The sequence below is a fragment of the Molothrus aeneus genome, chromosome 6, assembly GCF_037042795.1.
Source record: "Molothrus aeneus isolate 106 chromosome 6, BPBGC_Maene_1.0, whole genome shotgun sequence".
NCBI classification, from domain to species: domain Eukaryota; kingdom Metazoa; phylum Chordata; class Aves; order Passeriformes; family Icteridae; genus Molothrus; species Molothrus aeneus.
The window spans coordinates 41,836,710-41,861,819 of NC_089651.1; the positions used below are offsets into that span (position 1 = coordinate 41,836,710).

General features: G+C 40.4%; 1 protein-coding gene across 5 annotated transcripts in view; it reads left to right on the forward strand.

Annotated features, from left to right (window-relative positions):
- NRXN3 (neurexin 3) overlaps positions 1-25,110 on the forward strand; it is a 968,325-nt gene that overhangs the window by 293,165 nt on the left and 650,050 nt on the right. For all 5 annotated transcript variants that reach the window (XM_066552373.1, XM_066552369.1, XM_066552370.1 and 2 more), the window contains 2 exons: positions 6,011-6,449; positions 11,459-11,842. In XM_066552373.1, coding sequence (XP_066408470.1) covers positions 6,011-6,449; positions 11,459-11,842 — 823 coding nt within the window. The remainder of the gene's footprint in view (positions 1-6,010; positions 6,450-11,458; positions 11,843-25,110) is intronic.

Consider the following 25,110-nt stretch of genomic DNA (forward strand, 5'->3'; position numbering starts at 1 on the left):
GCTCTAGTCAACATTGCACAAGTTGTATTTTAGTCTTGACTGTTTAGTTTCAGTTACTTTTCATCCATGTTCAATGAATTGCTTTACAAAATAGGTAAAGCAATTAAATCTCTTTCAGTATGTGGGGAATGGTGATAGTTTTTATTACCTGAATACAGTTGTCACCCTAGTGGAACATCGAATATGTTTATACTAGGTATCCACAGTGGTATTTAAATAAGTGTCGGAGCTTTAGTTACCCATCACTGAAGACTTGGAGCACTTGATACACAGTCTGCCCCAGACACAAAGTAAAGTGCTGCTAACCCCGTGTGGTTTTTTTCTACTTGCTTGTCAGGGAGGACTAGGAAAACACAGGTCTAATAAACCAATGGATAAACTGTACTTTTTTTTTTTCTGTGGGAACTTGCTTGGTTATGTGTAGATGGCTTTAAAGAAGTTTTAGGCACTAGCCTGAGTATCTAGAAGTTATCCTTTGTGAGAATCTGTGTGATTTGGGCAGTTGGTGAAGGGATGCAGCCTGGGACAGAAAAAGCATTATACAGGGTGCAATAGGTGAACAATTTGGCTGGCCTTCAGAGGTGCTCTTCCTAGCTAGCTAAACATATGAGGCCTTCAGGTTATTGCTCTTTTTCGTGATAGTTCATGATGGTAGTCATCTAATTTGCCAGGCTATTGGCAGCCATTCCCCTTTGGAGCATGCCTGTGTCCAGCCTGTACTGAAAATCATGTTTCCTGCTTAATAATACCCACTTGGAGAGGAGTTTTTATATTGGCTACTGGCCAAACTTAGCGCATAATTTTCCCTCCTTTTTTGTTACTCCCTCTCTATCTGCAACTTCACTTGATTGCGGAGAGATGCTTTTCATCATTGTGAAAAGCCATCTGATTAGAGCTGTCATTAACCCATGAGTGAAACTTATAAGAAGTTTAGCTGGAGAAATTCCTTGAATGCTTCAGAATTGCAGATTTGCCATTTTAAAGAAACCTCAAAACTAGATTGTGAATTTGTTTTAGCTCTTCTTAAAACAAGCTCTTCTTTCTCAGCAGATTTATAGGAAACATGATTTAATGTATACATTTTCTCCCTCAGAGTATTTTAGATGTCATGAAATGCTACTGCTGATTATCAGGACCGTGTGTATCTGCCCTTTCCTGACCATCCATTTATATTAGTCTAATTCATTAAACAGAGGCACTGAATGGTCAATATTCCTTGGTAAAAGTGTATTTAGAAACAGTCCCCATGGAAAAGGAAAAAAACATTGTTTTTATTATTCTTATTTCATTTTTGCAATATAAAGTGATTTTAAGGTTGGAGGAATGAAGGTTACTTTTCAAAAGTTCTGAGCATAGCTTTTGCTAATAATTTTCTTCCCCTTTTTCTTTTCCACCTTTATTCCCAAAATAAAGGTGGCTATGTCTGTATCAGTAATCATGTCTTGACTTCCTCAGACCTTCTCTGATATACATATCAGACCGGGGATGAATTCAAGCTTGTGTCTGTTTTAACAGGCAAGACTGGCATTGTTCAGAAGGCATCTGACATAAATGGAGAAGTCTATGGGCACTGCTTTCATTGCTTTGCTTCTCATTTGCTTTTGAAGCCATGTGTGGCCCTAGCAGACTGTCCTAGAGAGGAGCAGCATTATGAGACAGTCATAGCCTCATTTGAGGCTACTCCACTTAGAGGAGTGGGTTTCAATAGGTATTTTGGCATATACTGAGGAGCCTTCAAGTTACTTCAGAGGTTTCTTGTAAAATGAGACTATGAGGCAGGAAGTGCTCTGCACATGGCAGATTCTACTGCTAGCAGAAACCTTGTTCAGTGAAACATGCAAATGTATCTTCTCTGACTTGCAGCAGGTGACTCTAAGAAACTATTTCTTGAAACTTACATATTTGAGTTATAGAATCAGGTTTTTTTGTCAAAGGCATTTTGCTTGCCTTCCTTTTTAGTGGTATGTTTTAAGGTAGGATCCCAAACATGTAGAAATATAAAAAAAGCTTCACTGAACACACTGATGACAGGTCAGACCAGAACTGATGATAGCATCTTCTCCTTTACCAGGCAGTTTTAGCAGTTGGGAAGAAGTGCATCATCTGTCCTGCAAACTGCACTGAAGCCTCTGTTGGTTTCATTAAAACACAAAGATTCATAGGTTATGAGGCCAGAAAAAGCCATTATGATCATCTAGGCTGATTTGCTGTATAATTAATTCTTGTCTCACTATGTCTTTTAGAGAAAACAAGATACTATTTTAATTTAAAATTTGCCAGCAGCAGAGAACATACTATAACCTGTAGTAAATTATTTCAGTAGCAAATTAGTCTCATGAAAATGAGTCATAATATTTTAAAATGTGAATTTCTCTAACTTCAATGTCTAGCCCCCAGATCTCTTTGTCCCTTCGTCACATACATTGAAGACCCCTCTCTTGCCAAATTCCATTTTCTGCACAGGTACTTGTAGATTGCAATCAAATCCCATTTTAACCTCTGCCTGTTAAACAGACTGAATTTGAATGTTCTCCACTATGGGACATGCATGCCAGTCATTTAATTTTATTCCCTCCTTAATCTTGAACCTTTGGTTTAACAATTGAACTGTTATTATCAGAAGCTGCTTTAGTATTTCTCCATTCCTGCCAAGGATTCACATTGGTTTTACACTCAACCATTACTTCTATCCTTTTATTGTTATGAGAGTTCTGGTGCATTTGATTACACATCATGATGTTGATGTCCAAATGTATCTGTCAATAATGTTTCCAGTCACCTATGGAAACACTTGCACTTCTTTCATAAAGGTGCTTTTTTAGATTTCTCAAGCTAGGTGTTTTGTTCTGGGTTTTTTAAAAAGAAAATAATTTAGAACAATGTTTTAATAACAGAGATTCAGACTGGGGTGGATATGTTTATTTGTAAAGACTGAATTCAGGACTCTTGTATCTATTCAGCAGCCTTCCTCATCTCCTCCCCAGGTCTTCCTTTTTACTTGCTTTCTTAGTCTCTTCATCCTTGGCCACAGATTCTTCATTGTTAGTCACTTTCTTGATTACAACTAACTTTATGTAATTTTTTTCTGGTTCTTTTGAAAGCATTCTGTCACAAGGATTCTCCAGCTGTGGTACTTGTATGATTAATGAAACAAAAAGCAGCCAGCATTCCACCTCAAATAAACTCAGAGGCATTTCCCCGGAAAAGATGAGATCTATTACTCAAGTATCAAATACATCAAAGAGGGAGTATACACATACAGTAACCTGTATGTGGCTCAGCTATGTGTGGGAGCTGCTTATGTGCATATGATATTCCCCCTATCAGCAACCCAGGAGATTGCTGAAAACAGCTCAGAATCATGGCTAGATACAACCCAGCACCACCCATCAATCAGTGTCTGCTCCTCTCATGTATGGGAAGACTGGGTCAAGATGCAGTTTAGAGGAGTGTTGGTTTGACCAATTGTTAGTGGTATCTTATAAGGGCAGGTCTCCTTCCTTAGAATCATTGAAGCCATAGCTCATTCAGGCCTGGCATTCTCTTGCCCACCAAAGCAACTCTGTGCTGTGGTGGAACCAAAAATGCAACGGTGCACCAGAATTGTAAGCCCTCATGGGCCTGGAGAATGGTCAATCCATGCACCTAGGATGGTGTCTTCAATAGTGGAGGGTGCAGGTGGTGTTTAGGAAGAGCACAGGACCGTGGCTGCTGCCAGTGGTGCATTCCCTGACATTTCTGCAGCACCCACTGCTGTTGGTTTACAATTGCTAGAAGATGCACTCCTTCCTTTTTCCTTCAGTATCACTTTGTGCACTTGCTGTCCATTGTTATTTCTGGTTCTTTTTGTGTCTTCTGTTGTACCCTACTTCCATGACCTCCCCTGGCAGCAAGTACCAGAAGTTCACTACCCTCTGTGTAAATAACTACTTCTAAAAATCCATTTTATGCTGATTTCATACAAGTTTCAGCAAATGCCTCTAACTTTGTTATTGCTGGGTTTGGCAAAGAGCAGTTCCACATTAACCTTCTCCATCTTCTGTAAACTTCAATCATATTTTTCTCAGTCCTCTCCAAATATGAGCTTGGCCTTTTCAGCCTATCCTCATAAAGCATCCTGTTCCATCCTTTTAGTTGCTCTATTTATTTCCTCTTTCTCCTTGAGAAGCAGAGACAGGACTTCATGCAGTGCTCAGAACTGAAGTCTGACTGAGGTGCACCTCATTGTCTGGGAAGAGAGGAGACTCTAATGCACCCCCTTGCTGTGTCAGTGGAAGGAGGTGTATGGTCTCTCTAATGAGAGCATTTGACGTGATTAATCTGTAGAATAAAACTACTACAGTCCCATAAATTGAAAATGAATTTTATCCCTGTTGCAGATATTAATAGCCTTGATGTTTCTGATGCCTGTGTGAGGGCAGAGCACATTATTAGGAATTGGACCCAGTGACTGTGGGTCAATACTGTCCTCTGCTGGGAAGAGCTAGAGCTTTGTGCCATTTCTCCAAATGGGATTTAACAGCTGGCTTCACCTTTCACACGGCGTTTCGCCTTTGCAACAGGAAAATCTGACTGCACTGGGGAAATTCTCCTTTAATGCTTAGAGAAAGCTGGAATTTTTGCCAGCTATGAATGTATTGAATCACGATTTAATTTATTTTTTAATCTAGAAGTTACCTAATCTAAAGCTTATCCCTCATTCTTTCTCTCATTTGCCTTTTAGTATTTACTGCATACACATTTCTCTGACTTTCCTGTTCTAATAGTAGAAGAAGTAACAATGCATATCTCCTTTCCCTTCTATTTCTGTAACAAATTGCTGGCAACTCATCCTGATAAGATTTTGAAAGCAGAAATCAAATATGTGTGTATATATATAAGCTATATGTGACAGACACAAAGTATTTTAGAATAATAACTCCTTAGAAGAAATTAGTCTTCAGTAGTATCACTGAACAAGAATTCAATAAAAATTGTGCTAGTAGCAGAGGTGGTTTTACTTGCTGTACATGCCAGCTCTGCATTTAGCAAGTGTGGAAGGTGATTGAGAGGAAGTACAGTTTACAAGTATTGCAATTTTGTGCCTTCTCCAGTTCCTGCCTCTGTGAGAATGGCATGGGCCAGAGAAGAGTCTGCTTTCCAGGAATTCATTCTGAACCTGAGAGAAAGAGGAGAGTAGGAGGTCTGGACTCCTGAGTAAGCCAGACATGCTCAGGAGTGCTTGCCTGTTTAAGACTCTTCTCTTGGCTAATTTCAATCCATGTAGCAGGAATAGGCCCCAAAGTTCTGGTCCTTAACCCAGAGAAAGTGAGAGTCCAGGCACTGAAAATGTACAGATTTTTATGTGTTAGCACAAAAAATTGTTGGTTTCTTGAAGTAAGGGTAAGCTATAGAGATATTTCCATGGCAAGCTTGTGTCAGTAGTGATCTAAGATTTCTTGCTCAGAGAAATTTTAAGCCTTTGTTATTTTTTTCTTCAGGACCCACAGGGCAATCACTAACAGTTCACAGCAACTTGCTGAAATTCTTCTGCATCTCTCTCCTGGTAGTTAAGTAGGCTATAGGAATAATAGAGAAATGACAGTGGTACCGAGTTCCCTGCTGTGGCTAGTAGAGATGGACATGGAGGTTATACTTTGTTATGTATTTTGTATGGGATTTATGCAAATATAACAGCATGATACCAAACACACACTGGATTTTATGTACAGAAGCTTTTACAGCTGAGTGGGCCTGTGGTAGAGTTAATTGTTCTCACTGCCCTTCAGTTAAATGTTGTCTTCTGACTGCTTATCTGATCTAAAGTCATTGCAAAGTACCCATTGCTGTCATTTCTATACACTCTTCTGGTTCAACTTGCTCCCTCTGTCATGATGTCAGACTCTTGCACTTTCTCCTTTCTTCTCCCCACTGCCTTTTGGGAAAAGTTTATCTCCCATGGCTGAAAGTAATTGGGGTGTTTGTATTGTATGCAGGATTGATGTATGATACTTTTCCTTGTGTCTGGCAGGTTGTTTATAAGAATAATGACATTCGTCTGGAGCTGTCTCGCTTGGCACGGATTGGTGATACTAAGATGAAGATCTATGGGGAAGTGAAATTCATATGTGAAAATGTGGCTACACTGGACCCCATCAGCTTCGAGACACCTGAGGCCTATATTAGTCTGCCTAAATGGAATACCAAGAGGATGGGCTCCATCTCATTTGATTTTCGAACCACTGAACCCAATGGACTGATCCTTTTCACCCACGGCAAGCCTCAGGAGAGGAAAGATACCAGAAGCCAGAAAAATACAAAGGTAGACTTTTTTGCAGTTGAGCTTCTAGATGGAAACCTCTACTTGCTGCTGGACATGGGCTCTGGGACCATTAAAGTCAAGGCCACCCAGAAGAAAGCCAATGATGGAGAGTGGTATCATGTGGATATTCAACGAGATGGAAGATCGGGTATAGTTATAACTTTTTCTTAAATAGATTCATATTTCAGATTCAGACCTAGGGCTATGTATTAATTCCCAGAATATTTAAAACCTGTTAAATATGAGTCACCTCCTTAACAAAGCAGAGTGTTATTCCAGTGGTGTTTATCCAGCAAGGCAAAGATGTGAATGGTTTAACGAAAACATTTAACAAAAATGTGTAGTGAGAACTTTGAGTAGCACATCACAGAGGTAATCTATTAATATTTTATTCACAATCTTTAGGTATTCTGGACATATATTTGCAATTGCATGCATAGTTATGGTGATGATTTCTTTGTGGGCCATGGTAAGGTTTAAGGTCCTTCAGCACCATTGTTCTCAGCTTGAGAACTTCTTCCTGATCTACCTTGGGATTCAGCATTTGGGATCTTGTTGAGAGAAAAAAAAGATGAATGGGCACAACCAGTAACAAAATTATGGCAACAGATCAATATTTTCATCCCATTCTGTTCCCTTTAGTATTCTGTGGTTTTGATTTAGGTTTCATTACTCTTTTGAATGACCGATTCTAGTCTTAAAATCTGAGGCAGCATTCAGTGGATGTTTCTTTTCTTTCTTTGCAGCTTCTCATTTTCAAATATGGGCTTTAGTATTCTAAAAACACATTTACCATGCAATTGCCAAGAGATATTTTTATTGTTTCCAGTGCTGAATATCAAGCTAACATTCTCATGATCTACTCTGAAATTGTGGAGAAAAATAAAAGCTCAGTTACTGTAGCTTCATCTAGAGAATAACAATTGTACTTGAATTTTTTCTGAACAGTTGGTATCTCAAAGCCTTCACTTCAAAAGGAATTTTGCTTACATTTGCTAATGGATTTGAGATTTGTCTGGTGATCTCCAGATGATAGTTTTAGGTCCCTAATTTTATGTTTCCAGTTGCTGAACACCATCAGTATAGGGAATGCAGTGCTAGAATTTGCTTCCCTTTAGTTTTTGGAAGAGCTGACTTTGAGATACCATGCAAGGCCTAGCTGTTTGAACAGGTTTTTGCCTGAAGCTATTTTTCCTTTGATGATTTGTATTTGGCATGGTGCTCTGCTTGGACTTAATATGTGTGGTTATGTATTGCTATCTCCTAAAGACATCGATAGGAGCATTTTACAAAGGAAGCCATAAATAAATAAATGGAGCTTTGATTTCTTTAGAATTGCTGGAATTTAATTAACTTCTAGGGGTAAACTCAATTAGCTGTGTTTCATACTGACTTCAGTTTTGCTTGCTCCCTTGGGGACTGTGTCATCCCTGAAGAAGCAGCTGCAGAGGGAGAAGAGACAGAACTCACAGAGGCTCTGGTGCAAAGAATGTTTGCAAAATGCTACCAAGAAGGACACGTGTTAATTTGGACACATACACAGGAGGCTGTGGCAGACACATTGCTACTTGATGGATGACACTGTAGGGCTGACTTGTTTGTCACTTGGCAGGGAGGTTTATGATGTTCTGGACACTGATTAGAGGTAACGGATTTTGAAACAGTTCTCTCAACAAGAAAGAACATGTTTGTATGATGTCTTGTTCTTTTTTTATTTTTCTTTTTTTTCCTTTTTGTTTTGTTGTGTTCCCTGCTCACAATGAATGCTTAATTAATGACTGATGTCTCGTGTCCTGAGAAAACCAGGCTACTGGCATTGATTTCTTCACATTGTACCCTCAGTCACTATTATCCAATGATACACTTACCCACTTTGGATAAGTGTGAGAAAGGAGTTCAAGACCTCTTCTTGTTTAGTCCTTGGCTTTTCTTCCACGTGTGGACCGGATAATGGTTACACACTGAAGATTTTCTCCCCCCAGTATAGATGACTACAATTTGGAAACAGAACAATTAATTTACTTAATGGGGGCTAAAAACACCCTTTTGAGTTTAATGAGTGAGTAACCTGCAAGTTCTGATTCTCATTACTAAAGCAGCAAGGCCTATGTTAAATGTCATGCCTCTCTGTTTTTTTCCCATTTATGTAACAGTCCAAAACTTCAGGTTCTGCTGATCTAAAATAGCTTAAAAACCCAAATTTTCACTATTGCAGTGCACTAAGGCAGGGAAGCTTGGCAGTCATGCTCAGATAACCTCTGGCATCTCTAGTCCCCTTAGGCCTTGTGTATGCTTTGGTCTGTGTTGGCTGCCAGAGCAACAAAACCTGATTTCATCTTTCTACTCTGACAGAAGCTGGCAGTATGGACATGGATGCCTAACCTTTCTGTCCTTTATTAAAGGTCCTGTAACCTTTCTGTCCTTTGAGAAAGCTCCCAGCAGGTTCACAAAACCTGTCACAGTTTCTAGCTGGGGAACAGTGAGTATTTTATGCAGGATGATGTTTTTAGCTAGTCATCAGCTACAAGACATACTTGACTTCCCACCTGACTAGGCACTAAAAATCTTACTAAATGGTTTGGTTTACAGTTGTGTCAGTGCACTATTTGGTGTGCCTGTTCTGCCCTCAGGGGGTGTTTTGGTCTGTTCTTCAGTCCAGCACTAAGAGGAGACGGCACTGCAGAGGAGATGCTTAGATGCTTCTGATTTCTCAAGATGGACTTGGATCTACTCTAAGCAGAGTGAAAACCAGGGGATTCTAGAGGAAAAAAAAAAAAGGATGTCAGCTTATGCAAGTGCTCCTTTCTAGGATCAATACACGACTTCTCCATCTCAGCAGCTTGGTCTTAAAAGCACTGTTCATCCAAAGTACTGCCATCTCCTTGCAGGAGTTATTGCAGGGTACAAAACACTCAGAAATTTAGGTTGCTGTCTAGCCTATTTCTTGTTCACCATCTCACCATCTTTCTCCAGGTTTTACACTTCATATTATCCAATATTTCTTGTCTTTTAGGGGATTTCTTTATCTTTGTGGCATTTGCGCGTGTTCGTTCTCTCCACAGTAGCATCTGTCTAGAGCTCAGCCCTCCAGTGTTTTGGTTCTAAGCTTTAGAGTAATATGTACTCTACAGGCTGCTTTTGACAAATAGCAGTGGAAAGGGAGTTGTGTTCCTGTGGCTCCATGACATGCTGCCTGTGTGACAGTATGTGTACTGTCACATTTTCTCTTTCCTTATTTTATAAAAGAGAAAATGCCTGTGGTGCTCCAGCTTGTTGATACAAAATGATTCATCAAATAACTGTGATTCTCTTTGAGCCTTTAATTTGTAATGCCTCTGTTGCTTCTGACACTCTGCTGCCTCTGATATTATTCCTCAATTATTGTGGAAAATCACACAGATGGAATATCTTGTGTCTGTGTCATACATGCAATTCTCTAAGAAGATACCTCTTACAACTGAAGAAAAGGTGTGTGTACACAACTGTACTTTATTACAGAGACAATAGAGTTAACTCTATTAACTCTCCTTCCTTATTGTAGGGGTGTCTGATAAAAATCCAATGATGTGGAATTAATCTTAAAGCTTGGATAGTGTCTCTGAAGACAGACTGTCTTAATGACAAGGCAATTCAATGTGATGATTTATAGCTAGGGAGAGCGAATTGCTGATTTTTAGATGAGTGTCTGGTGGGCAGATATCCCTATCATAGAAACTGCTGAATGCTCTTCAGAAGAATACAGTGTTCTGGAATGTGAGAGATGTGCATTATGTTCCCTGTTTTTCTTTGGATGCACTGTCTGACCTTAAACAAGTCACTTTGCTTTTCTGTACCTGTTTTAAATATTCTGATTATATTTCTGTATTATATGTTCTGATTATTTTATGTGCTGGGACAATTTCTTGAAATATATGAGAATGACCTCAATGCAGTATTCCCACATTTGATTTGGAGCATATAGAAATTATCACAGTTTTAATAATAACTGTTGTTCACATATAAATTTGTCTCTCTCTTTCTCAATTTTCCTGTATAAAATGGAAACTAGAAAACTTTCTTTGTAGAGCTATACAATATTTTATTTTGGGACAAACTTCTGGAGATTTCTAGTTCAGTTTAGACTTTCTTCAGGATTGTGTACAGTTGAGCTTTGAATGCTTTCAGTCTGGTAAAGCTCTCTGAGGTTTCTCTTTTTGTGTTTGACCACTTTTGTGGTAAAAAAATGGGCTTTTCTATGGAGTTGGAGATTCCCTTATGTTGTGGCTTAAGAAAGGTACTCTCCTATTCAGTGGTCCTGTTGAGACTCTGCAAATCAAAAATCACATTGCTCACTTGCTTCCCCTGGCCATGCCTCTCCCAGCTACTGCAAAGAATTCCCTCTGTTCTGGCTGGAACCAGGACACCCTACTACAGCTTGTGTCTCTTGCCACTACGAGTTCACAGTGCTAATTCTTGTTCAAGGTTCAATTTGTCTGCCAAATGTCCCAGTCCTTTTCTGCAGAGTTGCTCCTTAGCCAGCTGGTCATTAGCCTGTACTTATGTGTGAGGCTTTGGTGATTCCGGTCTTGTAACTTTGTATTTATTGGTTTTGATTTACAACAAACACTGTTATCAGTCTGGTGCTCCACCTTGCAATGGTTTCTCTAAATGGTAACCCAATGCTTCCTCCAATGCATCAGCCATTCTCTCCATGTCATTTACAAACGTGCCCATGTTGGTCCAGGTTTGGAGGGATTGGTGAAGTGTTTTCTGAAAGAGCTGTATAGTGGGGGTTTTTGCATATCTTTTTTCTCTCTAGTCTTTATGCCATCGAACTCCTGTGTGTTTTCAATATGTTTTTGCTTTGCTGGATGAATACCATTGAATAATGCTCAAATTTTAAATGCTCTTATTTATCTATTGAATTATTATGCTTCTGACTTTCTAATGCAATTTGGGATATAGACACGTGATCAGTTGCTGCATAGAAGTACTTAGGACCTGTCGATCAGGAGGAGAGGGAGCTGTGTGAAAGATACTGTTAAAATGCCATTTGGGTAGGAAAGAATCTTCACTCTCCTGTGCTGAACTTTAAACCTCACTCAGTTATTGGGAAAAAATGAACTGAACTGAGTCTGTAGTTGAAAGTGCTGATGTCTCCTTATCTTCCTCTTTTAGGTACCATATCAGTGAACAGCCGACGCACGCCATTCACCGCTAGCGGGGAGAGTGAGATCCTGGATCTGGAAGGTGACATGTACCTGGGTGGGCTGCCTGAGAACCGGGCAGGACTCATCCTTCCCACAGAGCTCTGGACAGCAATGCTGAACTATGGCTACGTGGGCTGTATCCGAGACTTGTTCATTGACGGCCGAAGCAAGAACATCCGGCAGCTGGCAGAGGCGCAGAATGCCGCCGGGGTCAAGTCCTCCTGCTCCCGCCTCAGCACCAAGCAGTGTGACAGCTACCCGTGTAAGAACAATGCAGTCTGCAAGGATGGCTGGAACCGCTTCATTTGTGACTGCACTGGCACTGGCTACTGGGGTAGAACATGTGAGCGAGGTAAGTTGTGTGTTCTGACTTCAGGTACACAAAGCTGAAGGTGTGCATGAGAACAAGAACAAAATCCAGTGTTCCCATAACACTCTCCCCCTGCCCTTGTTGGTCTTCCTAATGCTAAGTTCCAGTCCCCACAGTTGAAAAACTTTCTTCTCTGATTTGTTTCCTTCCAGTTTTTTCCACCCTCATTTCATGAATTTACTTGGCCACTTCCCTCCCTAAGCCTTCTGAAGATCCTGTCTTCAAGTTCCAGAGTTTCATTAGCTAATTTGGTTTGTCTCCTGAGGTGGAAAATGCAGCTGCATGTGAGAAGTCTCAAACAAATTACTGGAAACTGTACCAAGTGTGAAATCTAGTTATGAAGCTCTTTCCTGCATGATGAATCCCAGTTCTATCTGGGCTTCCTCTTTTTTTTTTTTTTTTGTCTAGTAGAATTTCCTTGATGGCTGTTTATGAGTAAAGCCAGCTAATGGGATAGCGTTAAAAGCAGCATGTCTCCAATTCATCTCTGGTAAGGCAAATCTGGAAGAGATTCATGGGAGAGTCTCTGCATCTTGTTGATACTCATACAGATTGTGACTTAAAGACAGATGATTTGGAGATATGAGGTCCAGGTGATGCTCATGTAGGCAGGCACATTTTCTACATGTTATAGATCACTTGGAAAGGATTTACCAATGCAAGATACTTGAACTTTGTATTTCTCAAGTACATAGGTAGTTCCAATAATTATTGTTGTCTTTATTATGTTGCTGCCACCATCAGAAAGAAGTAGGTGAGTGGTTTTACAGAAAAAGATGGGGCTAAGATCAGTTCCAAAGCATTCCCACCTCCCTAGAAGGTGTTTTCTTATATATTATTTTTATATTTCTGTTAATATTTGGCCATTAGCATTGCTTTCAGGCTAAACTGCATTCACAGTACACCAAAGAAATAACAGTAAACCATTAACAGAGTCTTAGGGCTTTCAGTCCCTTCTTTATATCACCTCACTTGGCACCACGGTGATAGCATGTGTCTTAGAACTCAAAATTCAGATATTTTTGAACTTGCGCTATAAATATTTGAGCAACATCTTTCCCACTTAGTGCATTCTTTAATATTAATCATAGTAGCATGCCACTTATGAGGAAAAACATGAAATTTAGCTACAATGCATAAAATATTAGGCATAATTGAGATTTGGAATTTATTCACTCTACAGAGGATTTTCTTCACTGCAGAAATTTTTTGTTAATGACCAAAATTCTTCCTATATGGATAGGATTTTTAGGTTTTCAAGTACAAGATCTGTGATTGTTTATAAAACTGCTCACAGCCAGTAATTCATTGCATACTGCCCTAAGCAGCAATAGTAGTTAATTCCCAGTGGGCCTTAAAACAGCTGAAGCATCAACACTGCCATCCGTGCTGGGGGAACATGGGTGAAAATGTAAGATTCAGGGGCATCAGCTATGCCAATGTCAGCTCAGCTGTTCTCTCTTTTGAATACATGGGATTTGAAAATTCTGGAAAACAGCAGGTAGAAGTTTTCTTGGCCATAGCCTTGGGAATTGTTTTTGCCAGTTGTTGTGTGATTAGGTTTTATACAAACATGATAAAGGGAAGCCTTACCATAAATGTATCATTCCCCCCAAAATTGCATGTGTTTGCCCTTGGTCTCTGTGTAGCATTAGGAGTGACCAGCTCTGTGATTCAAGCCTTTGTTGCAGTCTGTCTCGTGTCCATCTCCTAGGCCTGGCTCTCAGAAGAGAATCCAAAGCTAACAGTGACATAAAGAACAGGATTCATGTCATGAACATTTATATAGCGATGTTATTAGTTTTTACTATTTTTGTCAGTGAAAAGAAATCAGTAGATTAAAGGCATGTAAGCATTTTAATTTGGGAGAAAGGACTATCAAGTCAGGCCTGAGATCTGTAACTTGGCTGTGCTCTGGTGTGCATCAGTCTGAATTAGGGAGATACATTTATGAATTAATGTCTAGCATGGGAACTTGAGGTCATAATAAATATATTTTAGAATCCGAGTGTATTTAAGGTGAATAAAACGGTGATGAAACAGTTCAGGACAGTAAAAAAGATGTATGCAAATGTTCTAATCCTGAGAAACTAATTTTGTCTAACTAGAAACCACAGATCCGTTGCTGCTTTAGTCCAGTGTCAGGCAAAACATGGCACTATAATCCCTGATGCTCCTTGGCAATGTGAGAAGCAGCTCACAGGGAATAAATATTTGAGACTGGGTAATTGAAAAAAATTGTACAAGTTGAAGTACATTTGAGTCCAGAATATTTATGTGGTGTTACACAGGAGCTTCATACGGCTCTGATATAAATGCTCAATGTCAACAACTGCCTTAGTGCCCAATGATTTTGCCTCCATAAGCAAAAAGCATTGCAGGCTACCAATGATGCTTTTCCTTCTCCTGGTCTGACACCCAAGGATTACTTCAAGTCCTGATTACATCTGGTCTGTGATTCTAACGCTGTTGGAAGGAGAAAGGTTGAGATGGAGCCTGGGAAGGGAATCAAAGTGAGGGATGCTGCCATGCCACAGTGCCACTGCTGTGTAGTGACTGATGAGCTGCCACAGGAGTGGGGGGACAGCCAAACTGGTGCATAAGGAGTGGGAGGAATGAAGAAAAGGAGCAGGGTAGATCTTCTAATGTGGGACAACTACTGGCCCACTTTTCCAGTTTGCCATCCCTCACTCTGTTTTCTTACACTTCTGTCCTGCTAGAAGAGGAATGTGACTCCTGCCGCCCAAGATGTATGATCAAGGGTTAAGGGGCAGGGGAGCCTAGAATGAAGAATCTCCTGTGCTTGGTAACTATCAGGAAAATCAGTCTTTATCACAAAGCAAAGCACATACTTAACATTAGTTCAAGTACTAAAAATAGGAAGGACATACGTACAACTCTTGGAAGAGAAGCAGATATTTAATTTGTTGTTGATGGTAAAGTCTACCTCCCACCTTCCCAGTATAGGATTTCTACATTTATAATGCTGTATTTCTCATAAATTTTATACTTTGTGATATGAAGGACATGATACATTTAAAATGGAATAAAAAGGACATTAATTGTGTCAGCTAGAAAAGAAGTCTGGGTTCCTTTTATTCATGGTGAAACAATACAAATACATAGTATTCAATATGTCACTTCTATCTAAAGCCTGCGGGGGTTTGTCTTGACAGTGAAATAACACCTCTGTATATTCAGCCAGTTACACTGGATGCAACAGAGACTTTGGTTACAGTGGTCTGCTCAAGGCAGTGCTTTGGTGCAGATAGAGAAACATTGCTGTAACTGGAGTTTGACAGGGAAGAGAAAGAAAACTGCTGCCAAGGCTTCAAATTCATTCTTACAATTCCAGTATGTAGTCATTATTTTGGTATTGGCAGTGATGTAAGCAGACAAAGGTGTTAGCAGTCTGAAAGTGTCATGGTTTCTAATAGTAATGTAGTTTCTCCTTGGGTTATTGAAATTTCATGGAAGAGATGGGGCAAGACATGGAAAAGACCAGATTGTGCTTTCATGGGCCATAAGGGCTCAGTGCCAGGCTGTGAGGCTGAGCAAAGGCAGCAGCAAATGCTGGCAGTTATCTTGATATGGTCCCCATTTCACACCTTCCACCAGAGACTGTGATGACCAGGTAACACACTGTTATTTTCTTAAATCCTTGCTTCTCATCCTCTGTCACCTTTCCATAATGGTTCTCTACTAAGCAGTCTAGCTCAGTGTGACTATGTTACAAATATAGTAAAGAAAGGCAAGGAAAAGAGAAGAAGCTAATAGACAGGAGGACACAATTCCTCCTGCAAGTGATGCTCTGACTGCTTTGCAATGTGGTAATGATCTCACCTCCCCTGCTCCCTGAGCTCTCTTGCATTGCTGTTAAATATGGTGAAAAGAAAGATTTAATCATGCCAGAAAGACTCCTAAACTTAATTTAGTTTTGGATAGCTCTTAAATGAATCACAGGCACAGTGAAGTGGATTTATGATGAAAGTTATAATTGCAAGTGCATGCTGAGACTTTTTACTGAGTTTGCTGGTTTTGGGTTGTGGTGTGCTGGGTATTAGGGAAAAAAACCCAAACCTTGGTGCTTGTACTGTTGGTAATACTGAAAAATTCTTGCATCCTAGAGATTTAAAAAGAGTAGAGTACCAGAGAACAGTGTCTGCAGTGCAGCCTCTCTCTTCTGAAGTACCTTGTTTCAACAGGTCTGCTGTTCTGCTGGTCAGTTTGAAAAAAAAGGGCCTAAAATAGCTGAAATCCCATGGGAATGCTTCCCAAATGCTTTCTAACCATCAGATGCCAGGCAAACTTTGAGGTAATTGACAAAAAGATTCCTCCAATATGATGGATGCCATGCTTCTGTTGCATGTGAGCTGCCTGTCCAAACTGAGCCTAAGAGGAGTTAGGGTGAGTTGCAAGTCATGTCAGCAAGGGCTGGAGGACTGTTACAGACATGCAGGAGGGTGGGAAGTGTGGGTTTGTGCAGCAGTTGTGAGGGAACTTTGGTGGGTCTTGTTAAGTACTTAATGTCTTCTTTACCCTTTGCCTTGTTATTTGTTAGTGTTTGACATCAGTTGCATCAGGTCATTGCAACTCCCTGTTAAGTGCACTTAAGACGATAGAGGTAGGAGCTGGTCTCTGGCTCATGGAGGATGATGTACTCCTTAGGTGTGATTACAAAGTACCCTGGACTTTTCTGAAAAGGACCTCGAAGCCCTGGCATTAACTAAGCAGGAGGAGGAGAATGTGAGTTGTATTCAAATTAGCTGTTTTCTGTAGCTACAATGGAAATGCCTTGGGCTCAAAAGGATGCATGAGGTCTGCTTGGTGGGTCTTGAAAAGTCTCTGCAGCCTTTCCCTCTACTGAAACACTGTGAGAGTGGCTACAGAAGACAAGAGTACAGGAAGGACACTAAGCAAAAGACAACTGAAAATCAGATAATTTTAGGCCAATGAGAACCAAATGCTGTTGATCAGTCACTTTTTAACATTTTCTCCTACTTAAATGATTTGACTGCAGTTCTCTTGATTATTTTTTTAAGAAGTATATAATATTGGAAAAGGCAGGATGGTATGAGACTTCTGATCATTTAAGAGTGAAATAAAACACGTTGAGGTTTAGATTTTAAACCTCAGAAGGTATTTGCTCAGAACTGGACACAGCCCTAGTCCTTTTCAGGGAAAGGGGGGGAAAAAAGCTTGTTCCAGCCATCTCCTTTGCTGAGTAGCATTCAGTGTTTATTGCAGAAAGACAGAAAAATCCCATTCTGGTTCTTCTCCCAGGGGCTGGAACCAGTGCTCGTTTCTGTTGGCTTACAGATGGACAGCTAATATCCTGAGCAAAGTAGCCTTCTCCTGTGTTTTGTGGTAAACTCTCTGTGAGCAGCAGCACATCTGCTGTTAACAACGGTGATGTTGAGCATAGGGCTGCTCATTTTATTATCTGCCAAGTACCTTTGCAGCAGTGTTTACTAAGAACAATTTAATGACAATACACTTCTTCCCATTATGTATGCAATGAAGGGAGATGTTGTAAAATTACTGGTAATAAGAAATGCTACAGAACCATTTACTGCACAGGATAAGTGCTGCGTACTTTGCTGTCTCAAGCACAGGTAGCCAGTTAGATTTCCTTTTAATTTTAGTGAAGATGTTTGATGATAATCACATCTTAGAAGGTTTGTTTAAAGCAACTCATAAGTGTTGATGCTTTTTGGACTGTCCAGACCTTCTGAGTATGCAGTGAAATGCTAGATAACTGCTGAGAATAAATTTTCCTATAGGACTGATGGTTCCCAGGAGAGATGGACGCATTAGGAGAAAAGTCTTTGCTGTAATGTTTTTAATTCTTTTAATTCTTGTTTGATCTTGAACAGTCAAAGACTTAAGAAAATAAAAACATCAGAATAATTCTTTTGATTTCATTATATAAAGTAGGATGTTAGAATATAGGTCTGTTCTAGACCTCATCTGTTCACTGACTTACTAGTACCGGAAAGGTCCCTATTTTACAGTTTCCCAAATTGTTGCCAAACTGCAGAAAAAAATTCCATCTAAATTTAGCAAAAAAATTCCATACAATCCCTTCAACACCCATCTCAATTTGTTTCTCACTAATTTTATGGTAAAATTTCCATTAAACGTGATCTGAAGAATGTTGATTTTCCTAAGAGCATTTTATATGAGAAGTTAATTTTCTCACTTGCCATCAATCCATTTGTAGCACTTGTGGCTGATCCCTTTGTGGCTGACCCAGACAGTTACTACTGTGGAAAATGCTGTTCATAGTCCTGCTCAAGAAACACCTGGCTTTATGTGATTAGCTCCCTTGTATCTCTGCTTAGAGACGGACTGTCAGACCAGAAGGCTACTGTTTGTTGCATAAGTGCTGGATTATTTTGTTTATTAGGCTTTTATGTATCCTCCATCTTATAATTCTTTCCTTATCTTCTATGGGATATTTCTGTGCTAACATTCAAACAATTCCCAAGATGCTCATTAGATGTTGTGCTAGCTCCAATAAGGACAGTGGGCCAAGGTGGGCTTGTAAGGGAAGAGAAACAATGTAAAGGAACAAGTTAAAAGTCTCTCACTTTTGTGGATTTACATTATGATCCTTACCACTCATTATAATTTTTTTTGTCCATAAATACATACATTCAGTCAAAAGCCACTCTGAATGTACGTGCTTTCCAGGACCAGTAACTGCATTTGTTGCACTCTAATGCCTTTGTGGTATCCACAGTACAGAAGAGTGTGCAGTTAATTCTGCAGTCAGGGTGATTACATCTGCTTGGGAAAAGACCATTTAATGGGTTTTATGCTGTTGAACTTTAGCTTCGAAGAGTCTCATTGATGTGACAATCTCCAACAGCATCTGCTGAGCAGCTGGAAAATCTGAGAGCGTATAAAAACCAACTGATTGTCTCTCCTGTATCGTATAATGTTATGGGTATGATTTTTTAATCCATATGCTCCTCCTGTTTCTCCATCCTGATTCCATCATCATATGCTTTTGATATTTAAGGCCACTCTTGACTTCCGTGCTGCATGTGAATTTGTTACACTCCAGGTGCTCTTCATCTCATCTGAATATGTTAGTTGGTGGCACAGAAGAAGATAATTTCTGCTGTTTTCCTCTAAACTTCTGTACTTCTGGCTGTTTATTGCTGAGTGTAGCTTTCATAAGGTCCTTCCAGTTCAAGAAATATGATTACCCAAAACTGTATGATTTTGTGTACTGTCAACTCCTGTAAGGAACACAGAACAACAACAACAAAAAGAGTTGTTGATGGGTAGGTAAGAACGTTTGATTAATGCTTACAGAACATAATACTTTTATTAGTATAGGCCTCTTGTCCAGGACCAGTATTATAGTGATGGTTTTTGTTTCTCTCCTGGTTTATAAATGACAGTTCAGAACAATGGTTTCTCCTTAATGTAAGCCACAAAATAAGTCAAGGCACAAAATGTTGTTCAGATAACTCAGATTGAAGGACAGCTTGTCACAGCAGGTCAGTTTTGCCTGAATATTACAGTGTCATGGTTTAACCCCAGCCAGCAACCGAGCCCCAAGCAGCTACTCACTCCACCACCAGCAGCATCAGGGAGATAATCAGACTCGTGGGTTGAGATAAAAGCAGTTTAATAGGAAAAGCAAAAGCCATGCATACAGGCAAAGTGAAACAAGGAATGTGTTTACCACTTGCCATGGCAGGCAGGTGTTCAGCCATCTCCAGGAGAGCAGGGCCCCATCACCTGTAACAGTGACTTGGGAAGGTAAGCACCATCACTCCAAATCTCTCCCTCTTCCCCCCACTTTCTATTCTGAGCATGATGATACGTGGTCTGGAATATCCCTTTGGTCAGTTGGGGCCACCTGTCCCGGCTGTGTCTCTTCCCAGCTTCTTGTGCACACTGAGCCCCCTCATTGGTATGGCAGGACAGACAGCAGAAAAGGTCTTGGCTCTGTGTAAGCCCTGCTCAGCAATAACAAAAACATCTATATGTGGTAAAGACTGTTTTAAGTACCATTCCAAAGCATAGTCCCACACTACTCACTGTGAGGAAAATTAACTCTACCCCAGCAAAAACCAGAACACAGGGGAAAGCAGATTTACTAAAAACTTAGATCATATGAAGAGGTAATTCATCATGAGGAAGGAAAATACATTTTTATCTTTTCATTATATCTTTTCTGGGTTACCCCCTGCAGGACACATGGATGGTGTGTTATGATTCTCCCCCACAAAGACAAGAATAACACAAGTTCTTGTTAATAGATCTTTTTGGGTGGATTACAGTGAAAGGACACTGAATGGTCAGTGCTTCAAAATATGCATGTAGCAGTTTTGGTTATTATTATCTGTAGTAATATAGCAACATGAAAGCATAAAAATATTACTTAAGAAAATGAATAGGGAAAAGAAAGCAAGAGAAAGAAAGGATAAGAATAAAAAAGATACATTATTGCCATCTGTAAATTCTTTTTTTTTAAATAATGATCTTGATCCATCTTGATCTGTTAGGGTATTGGGGAAGACACCAACAAAACACCAAGTCCAATGGGTTAAAGTAAAGTACACCCTGACTTTATGAGAATACTCAGGTACCTCCTCTGGGAGGAGGAGATTTCAATCCTCTGGTGACAGGCCACAGAAATTAGTCTGGGAATGCTTTGAGGGTTTTTGGTGGTTTATGTTCCCTTCTCAGCTGCCTCTGACGTCAATAGGTCTAAGTGTGAATGTGACCCTCCCCTGGAGGAGGGGTTGGGATGTGTGAGAGAGGGCAATTTGGCATGATAAAAGACACCATCCTCTCTCCAGAAGGTCTGCCTCTGGTCAGCCTCAAAGCCTGGTTTGCAGCCTCCAGGCGCAGAGACAGTTCACCCCTCTGTCATATGCAGACTAGTCATTACACAGACAAAAGCTCCCCTCCTTCCTCCAGGGGTGCAAACCTGCCTTAGCAAAGCACCGTGGCACCTCCCCAAAAGGGCAAATGTTTTGAGTCAGTAATCATTATTAGTCAAGTCTCACAGTATGTCACATGGATGATTCAGAGTGAACTTAGTATGAATGTGCACCACATCTCTTGTGATTTGTCCAGACACTAACTGTTGACACTGGGTTCAAGAATTGCTTCAGACTACCTCTGTCTTTGAGTCTCTTACAGCTTGGTGGCTGAACTCAGTCCCTGTGGCTTTATACCCCACTTCCTTTCCATACCCTCCAATCAGACCAGTTTGTGTTTCTGCTGAGACTACCAATTGTCTGTACAATTAAAGGGAACATCTTGATGGAAGAAGCCAGGATGAAGTAGATTCATTTGTCATGAAAAATTATTTCCAATATTTAAAATTACTATATAGACCTTGGAGATGTTATCTGTGAAATTAGCTTTCTCTATCTCCCTGCTTTGCCTAGTCAAAGCCATCATGCTTAAAGGCAGGCACTGGCACAGTGCATTTTCCGTCTCATTTCTTTTCCTCTATTCATCTCAGGGGGAGAGGAAAGACTTGGCATTCATGATGCTCCCTTAATTGACTCTTTCTGCATGTGGAGATAGGCAGTCATCCCTTGGACACTTTGATTGATTGGATGAGGCTATTATGTGATATGGAAAAGATATGCAGCAGCACAGCCAACACCACAAGCATAGAAAGATCTTATTTGGTGGTGTATATTGGCTGCCCCCAGTGTGCTTGCTTTGTCCGTCTTGTCTCAAATGCAGTTATCTCACAGAGCAGCCCACAGGGTGGTCCTCGTGAATCCACTGCCAGTGGGTACCAGACTCCAAGGCATGGCCCTCCAGAGGGAAACCCTTCTCACTCTCACTGCTAAGGCATCTGAGAATGTGTAAAGGAAAGATAATAGTAATCATTTTTATTTCTTCCTAGAATCCTTTTTTTTTCCCCTAGGTAATCGAGAACAAGAGGTTAAAATTGGAAGGTAAGGTGCAGAAAAGGGAAACTACATCCTGATGAATCAAATCCTAATATGAGTTTCAGAGCAACTTTCTGCTCAGTGATGATTATAGGCAGTGAGTTGGTAATAGGTAAAAGATAAAACTTAGGAGATATCCATCACATTGAGGCAAAACTCCTCCCACTAAAAGGACACAGTAGCAAGGAGGGTGTACAAGAAAAACAGCTCCATAATAAGTGCTGTTGGTCTCATGATGCTTCCATTTTTTTATGTCCTACAGCTTTTGACTTCTGAAGTTCTGCCTGTTTGGGTGAGTTCCTCTTGTGGTCAGCCTGGACCCTTTGGGTTACCTACCACACTAATCTTGTGTTCTTGTGAGCAACAGAATTTTTCCATTTCTGAACAAGGAGTAATTGTAATTCTTCATGTTGTGGTACTGCTGAAGGGAGCGAAAGCACAGGGAAGGTTGAAGGAGATTACTATTGGAAGTTCTATCAAAGCACCAGTTTAGGATGCAAACAAAGTCATGTGGAATTAGTTCAGTCTGACTGCCCCAATACCCACAGGCCCTATTTCAAACTGCTGAGAAAGAAAAAATATGGTATTTTAAACAGTGATTTATTTTTTTTTATCCACTTTATGTTTTGATTTGATACCTTTCATTAAATCAGTAAAATGGAAAATAACAATTCAGCCCCTCAGTTGAAAAGCATGTTAGATTGACAACTCTTGGAGCCCTAGGCTTGTACTTAGAATGAGAAATATATAGAGTACCTCTCCTTTATATACCTTAGTCATCTCTTGGAGAAGTATTTGCATTAGAGGTTCGGAAATAGGTCAGTCTTTCTGACTTGCCCAGTCTTTGGTGGAGCTACAAAGTAGAAGGGTGAAAGGAGGAGCTCTTCTTCTATAGCTCAGATTTCCTTTCCTTTGTGTGTGAAACTGTTGAAGACAGAGAGCCATGAGGCAGCTTAGTGCACCCAGCCTGGGGAGCAGAGCAAGGCTGGAACTAAGCAGAACGAAATGGAGTTTGTGCTGTGTGTATCATCTGCCACGTGAGGACAAGATCTCCCCCTGAGCAAGTGACTGGCAAAAGACATGTGTTTGCTAAAGAATGGGGAGGAAGCAAGAATGCAGAAATAGTCTCAAATATTTTATAGTTCTGTAAGTTTTTTTTAATCTCTCTGTTGAGAATCTTTGTGACCAAAGAGGAAAAAAATAGATCGAAGGAAAGGTTTTTGGCATACTAAGGAATTTCAAAATACCTAGAGCCTCTGCACGAATCTTATTGTACTGATTCTGGTTCCTAGAGGTGGAAGCCTAATAGTTCAGTACCCAGTCACAGAAATGTTCAGGTTTCCACCATTTTATTACCATTTCTCCAATGAAGTTTTCTTCTGTTGCAGTCTGATTTTTTGATGCAAACCCCACAAATCACTGCTACCCCATTTCTGCTGGTCGGCTCTCATGCCCAAATTCTGCCAATTTTCTTTATTCTACATTTGCATTTGATTGTTCTGTCCTCTTGGAGGACTGACCAATGATGAATTTTAACCTTTCTTTCCCTGTCAAGTGTTACTGGAGTACGATTTAGCACTGCATCCAAGGTGCTTGCCTCAAAGTTGTATTTTTAATAATTCTGTCTTTTCTTCATGTTAAACATGGGATTGGTCATCAGGGTATAAATAAAGTAAGGCACAGGTAATAGTTGGCAGTTCACTTTTCACTGGTCCCAGTCTGGTGCTGGAAGCACCACTGTGGTGTGAAGAAGCTGCCTTTGGCCTCCTTGGTGAAGGAGGTGGAGATGGTCCAGATTTCAGCAGGGTGGAGATTGACTCCTGTTTCAGGCTGTTGCCCTCCCTTTTACTGAGGTGACATCATGGTTCTGTATCTTGTTCAAATTCTTGTATACCAGATTCCTTCTGCCACCTTCCAGTTTGATCAAATTTCACATTCCTGTCTGGTGCAGAAGAACTAAGAATGTCCTGAAAGATTTCTTGGGATGTGGGAAAAGGGGACAAGAAAAGGAATGAATAGAGCTTTGTTGAACAAAAGGCTGGTATTTTTTTGGGGGGAGAGGTGGGCATCATTTTACAGCCTGCAAGTTTTTTGGGTAATTATAGAAAATAAAAAGGATTAAAGTAAAGAGAAACAGAAATTATTTATCATGACATTTTTAAATGCCTCACTGTTTTCATTTTATCTTTTAATTTTTGTACTTAAGTTAAAGCACTTGGGCTGCTTTAAAAAATAATCAAAACATAAAGGGAGACTACAAATGGCCATGCTGAAGAGTAGTGAATCCAACAGACAGAAGGACTTGTGTCCAGATAAGAAAGGCAGAAAAGTGTAGGCTAGAATTGGTATTGACTGTGCAATATGCACAGTGCTAATGGACCTGCAGAAGAAACAGGAACATTGCAGCCATAAAGTGAAAACCTGGCCCACTGTGAATACAGATGAGATTGGGAAAAACAGTGCTTTTATGGGGCTGCTTTTGCACACATGGCCTCTTGAGCTCACCTGTTTATAAAGTCAGAGTGACAGGATGTAGATTAGCAATCAGTATCCTCATTTAGCCATTTCTCCCTGACTGATTTACACTGCTGTGATTTCTTTTTTCTTTTGTATTTTCCTTCTGGCTGGTGACGATTTGCTGAGCCCATCTATTCTCTTTTACACTGTTGTTTTTTCTAGAAGCTGTAAAAATCAAAATGCAGATCACATACCTTTCTTTGTGTGTCTCTGTGTGTGTTGCCTACAGTTCCTACCCTAGTCTGTGCCACCAGCCAAGGCTCAGTCAGTAAATCTTCCAGGAGAAGCAGCTTTGACACAGCTGCCATGTCCCTTTTGCTGTGAGTTGGTTTTCCTAGATACCTTTCACTCAGATAATGAAGAGGTGCTTGATCTATGTGCTCCATCAAACTGTTGGTCAATAAAATCCTATTTAACTGGGTGGCACCCATAACTTTCTTTTCCCATGTCGATCCCTTCAAAGGCAGTGTCCTGTTGGGCACTGAAGAGATGGTGCATGTCAGAAGCTGTAGTTCAGCATCTGTTTGGGTGCCTGCAGGTAACTGTGCTTTCTTCTGCTTCAGCATTGTTTCTGGATTACGCACTTGAGCAGTTTCCTGGGGAAGGCTGCCTAGGGGAGCTTCAGGGCAGGAAGGAAGAACACTCAGAAACGGCCAGGAGTGGGGGTCCTGGCATTAGGCTCTTTGTGTTTGGAAATGAGATGTTTCCTGTTCTGGCAGTGACCTGTAACCCATTTGAAACATGGGTTGGCAATGGACTTTAGGCTGTTCTCTGCCATAGTGTTGTGGGGCC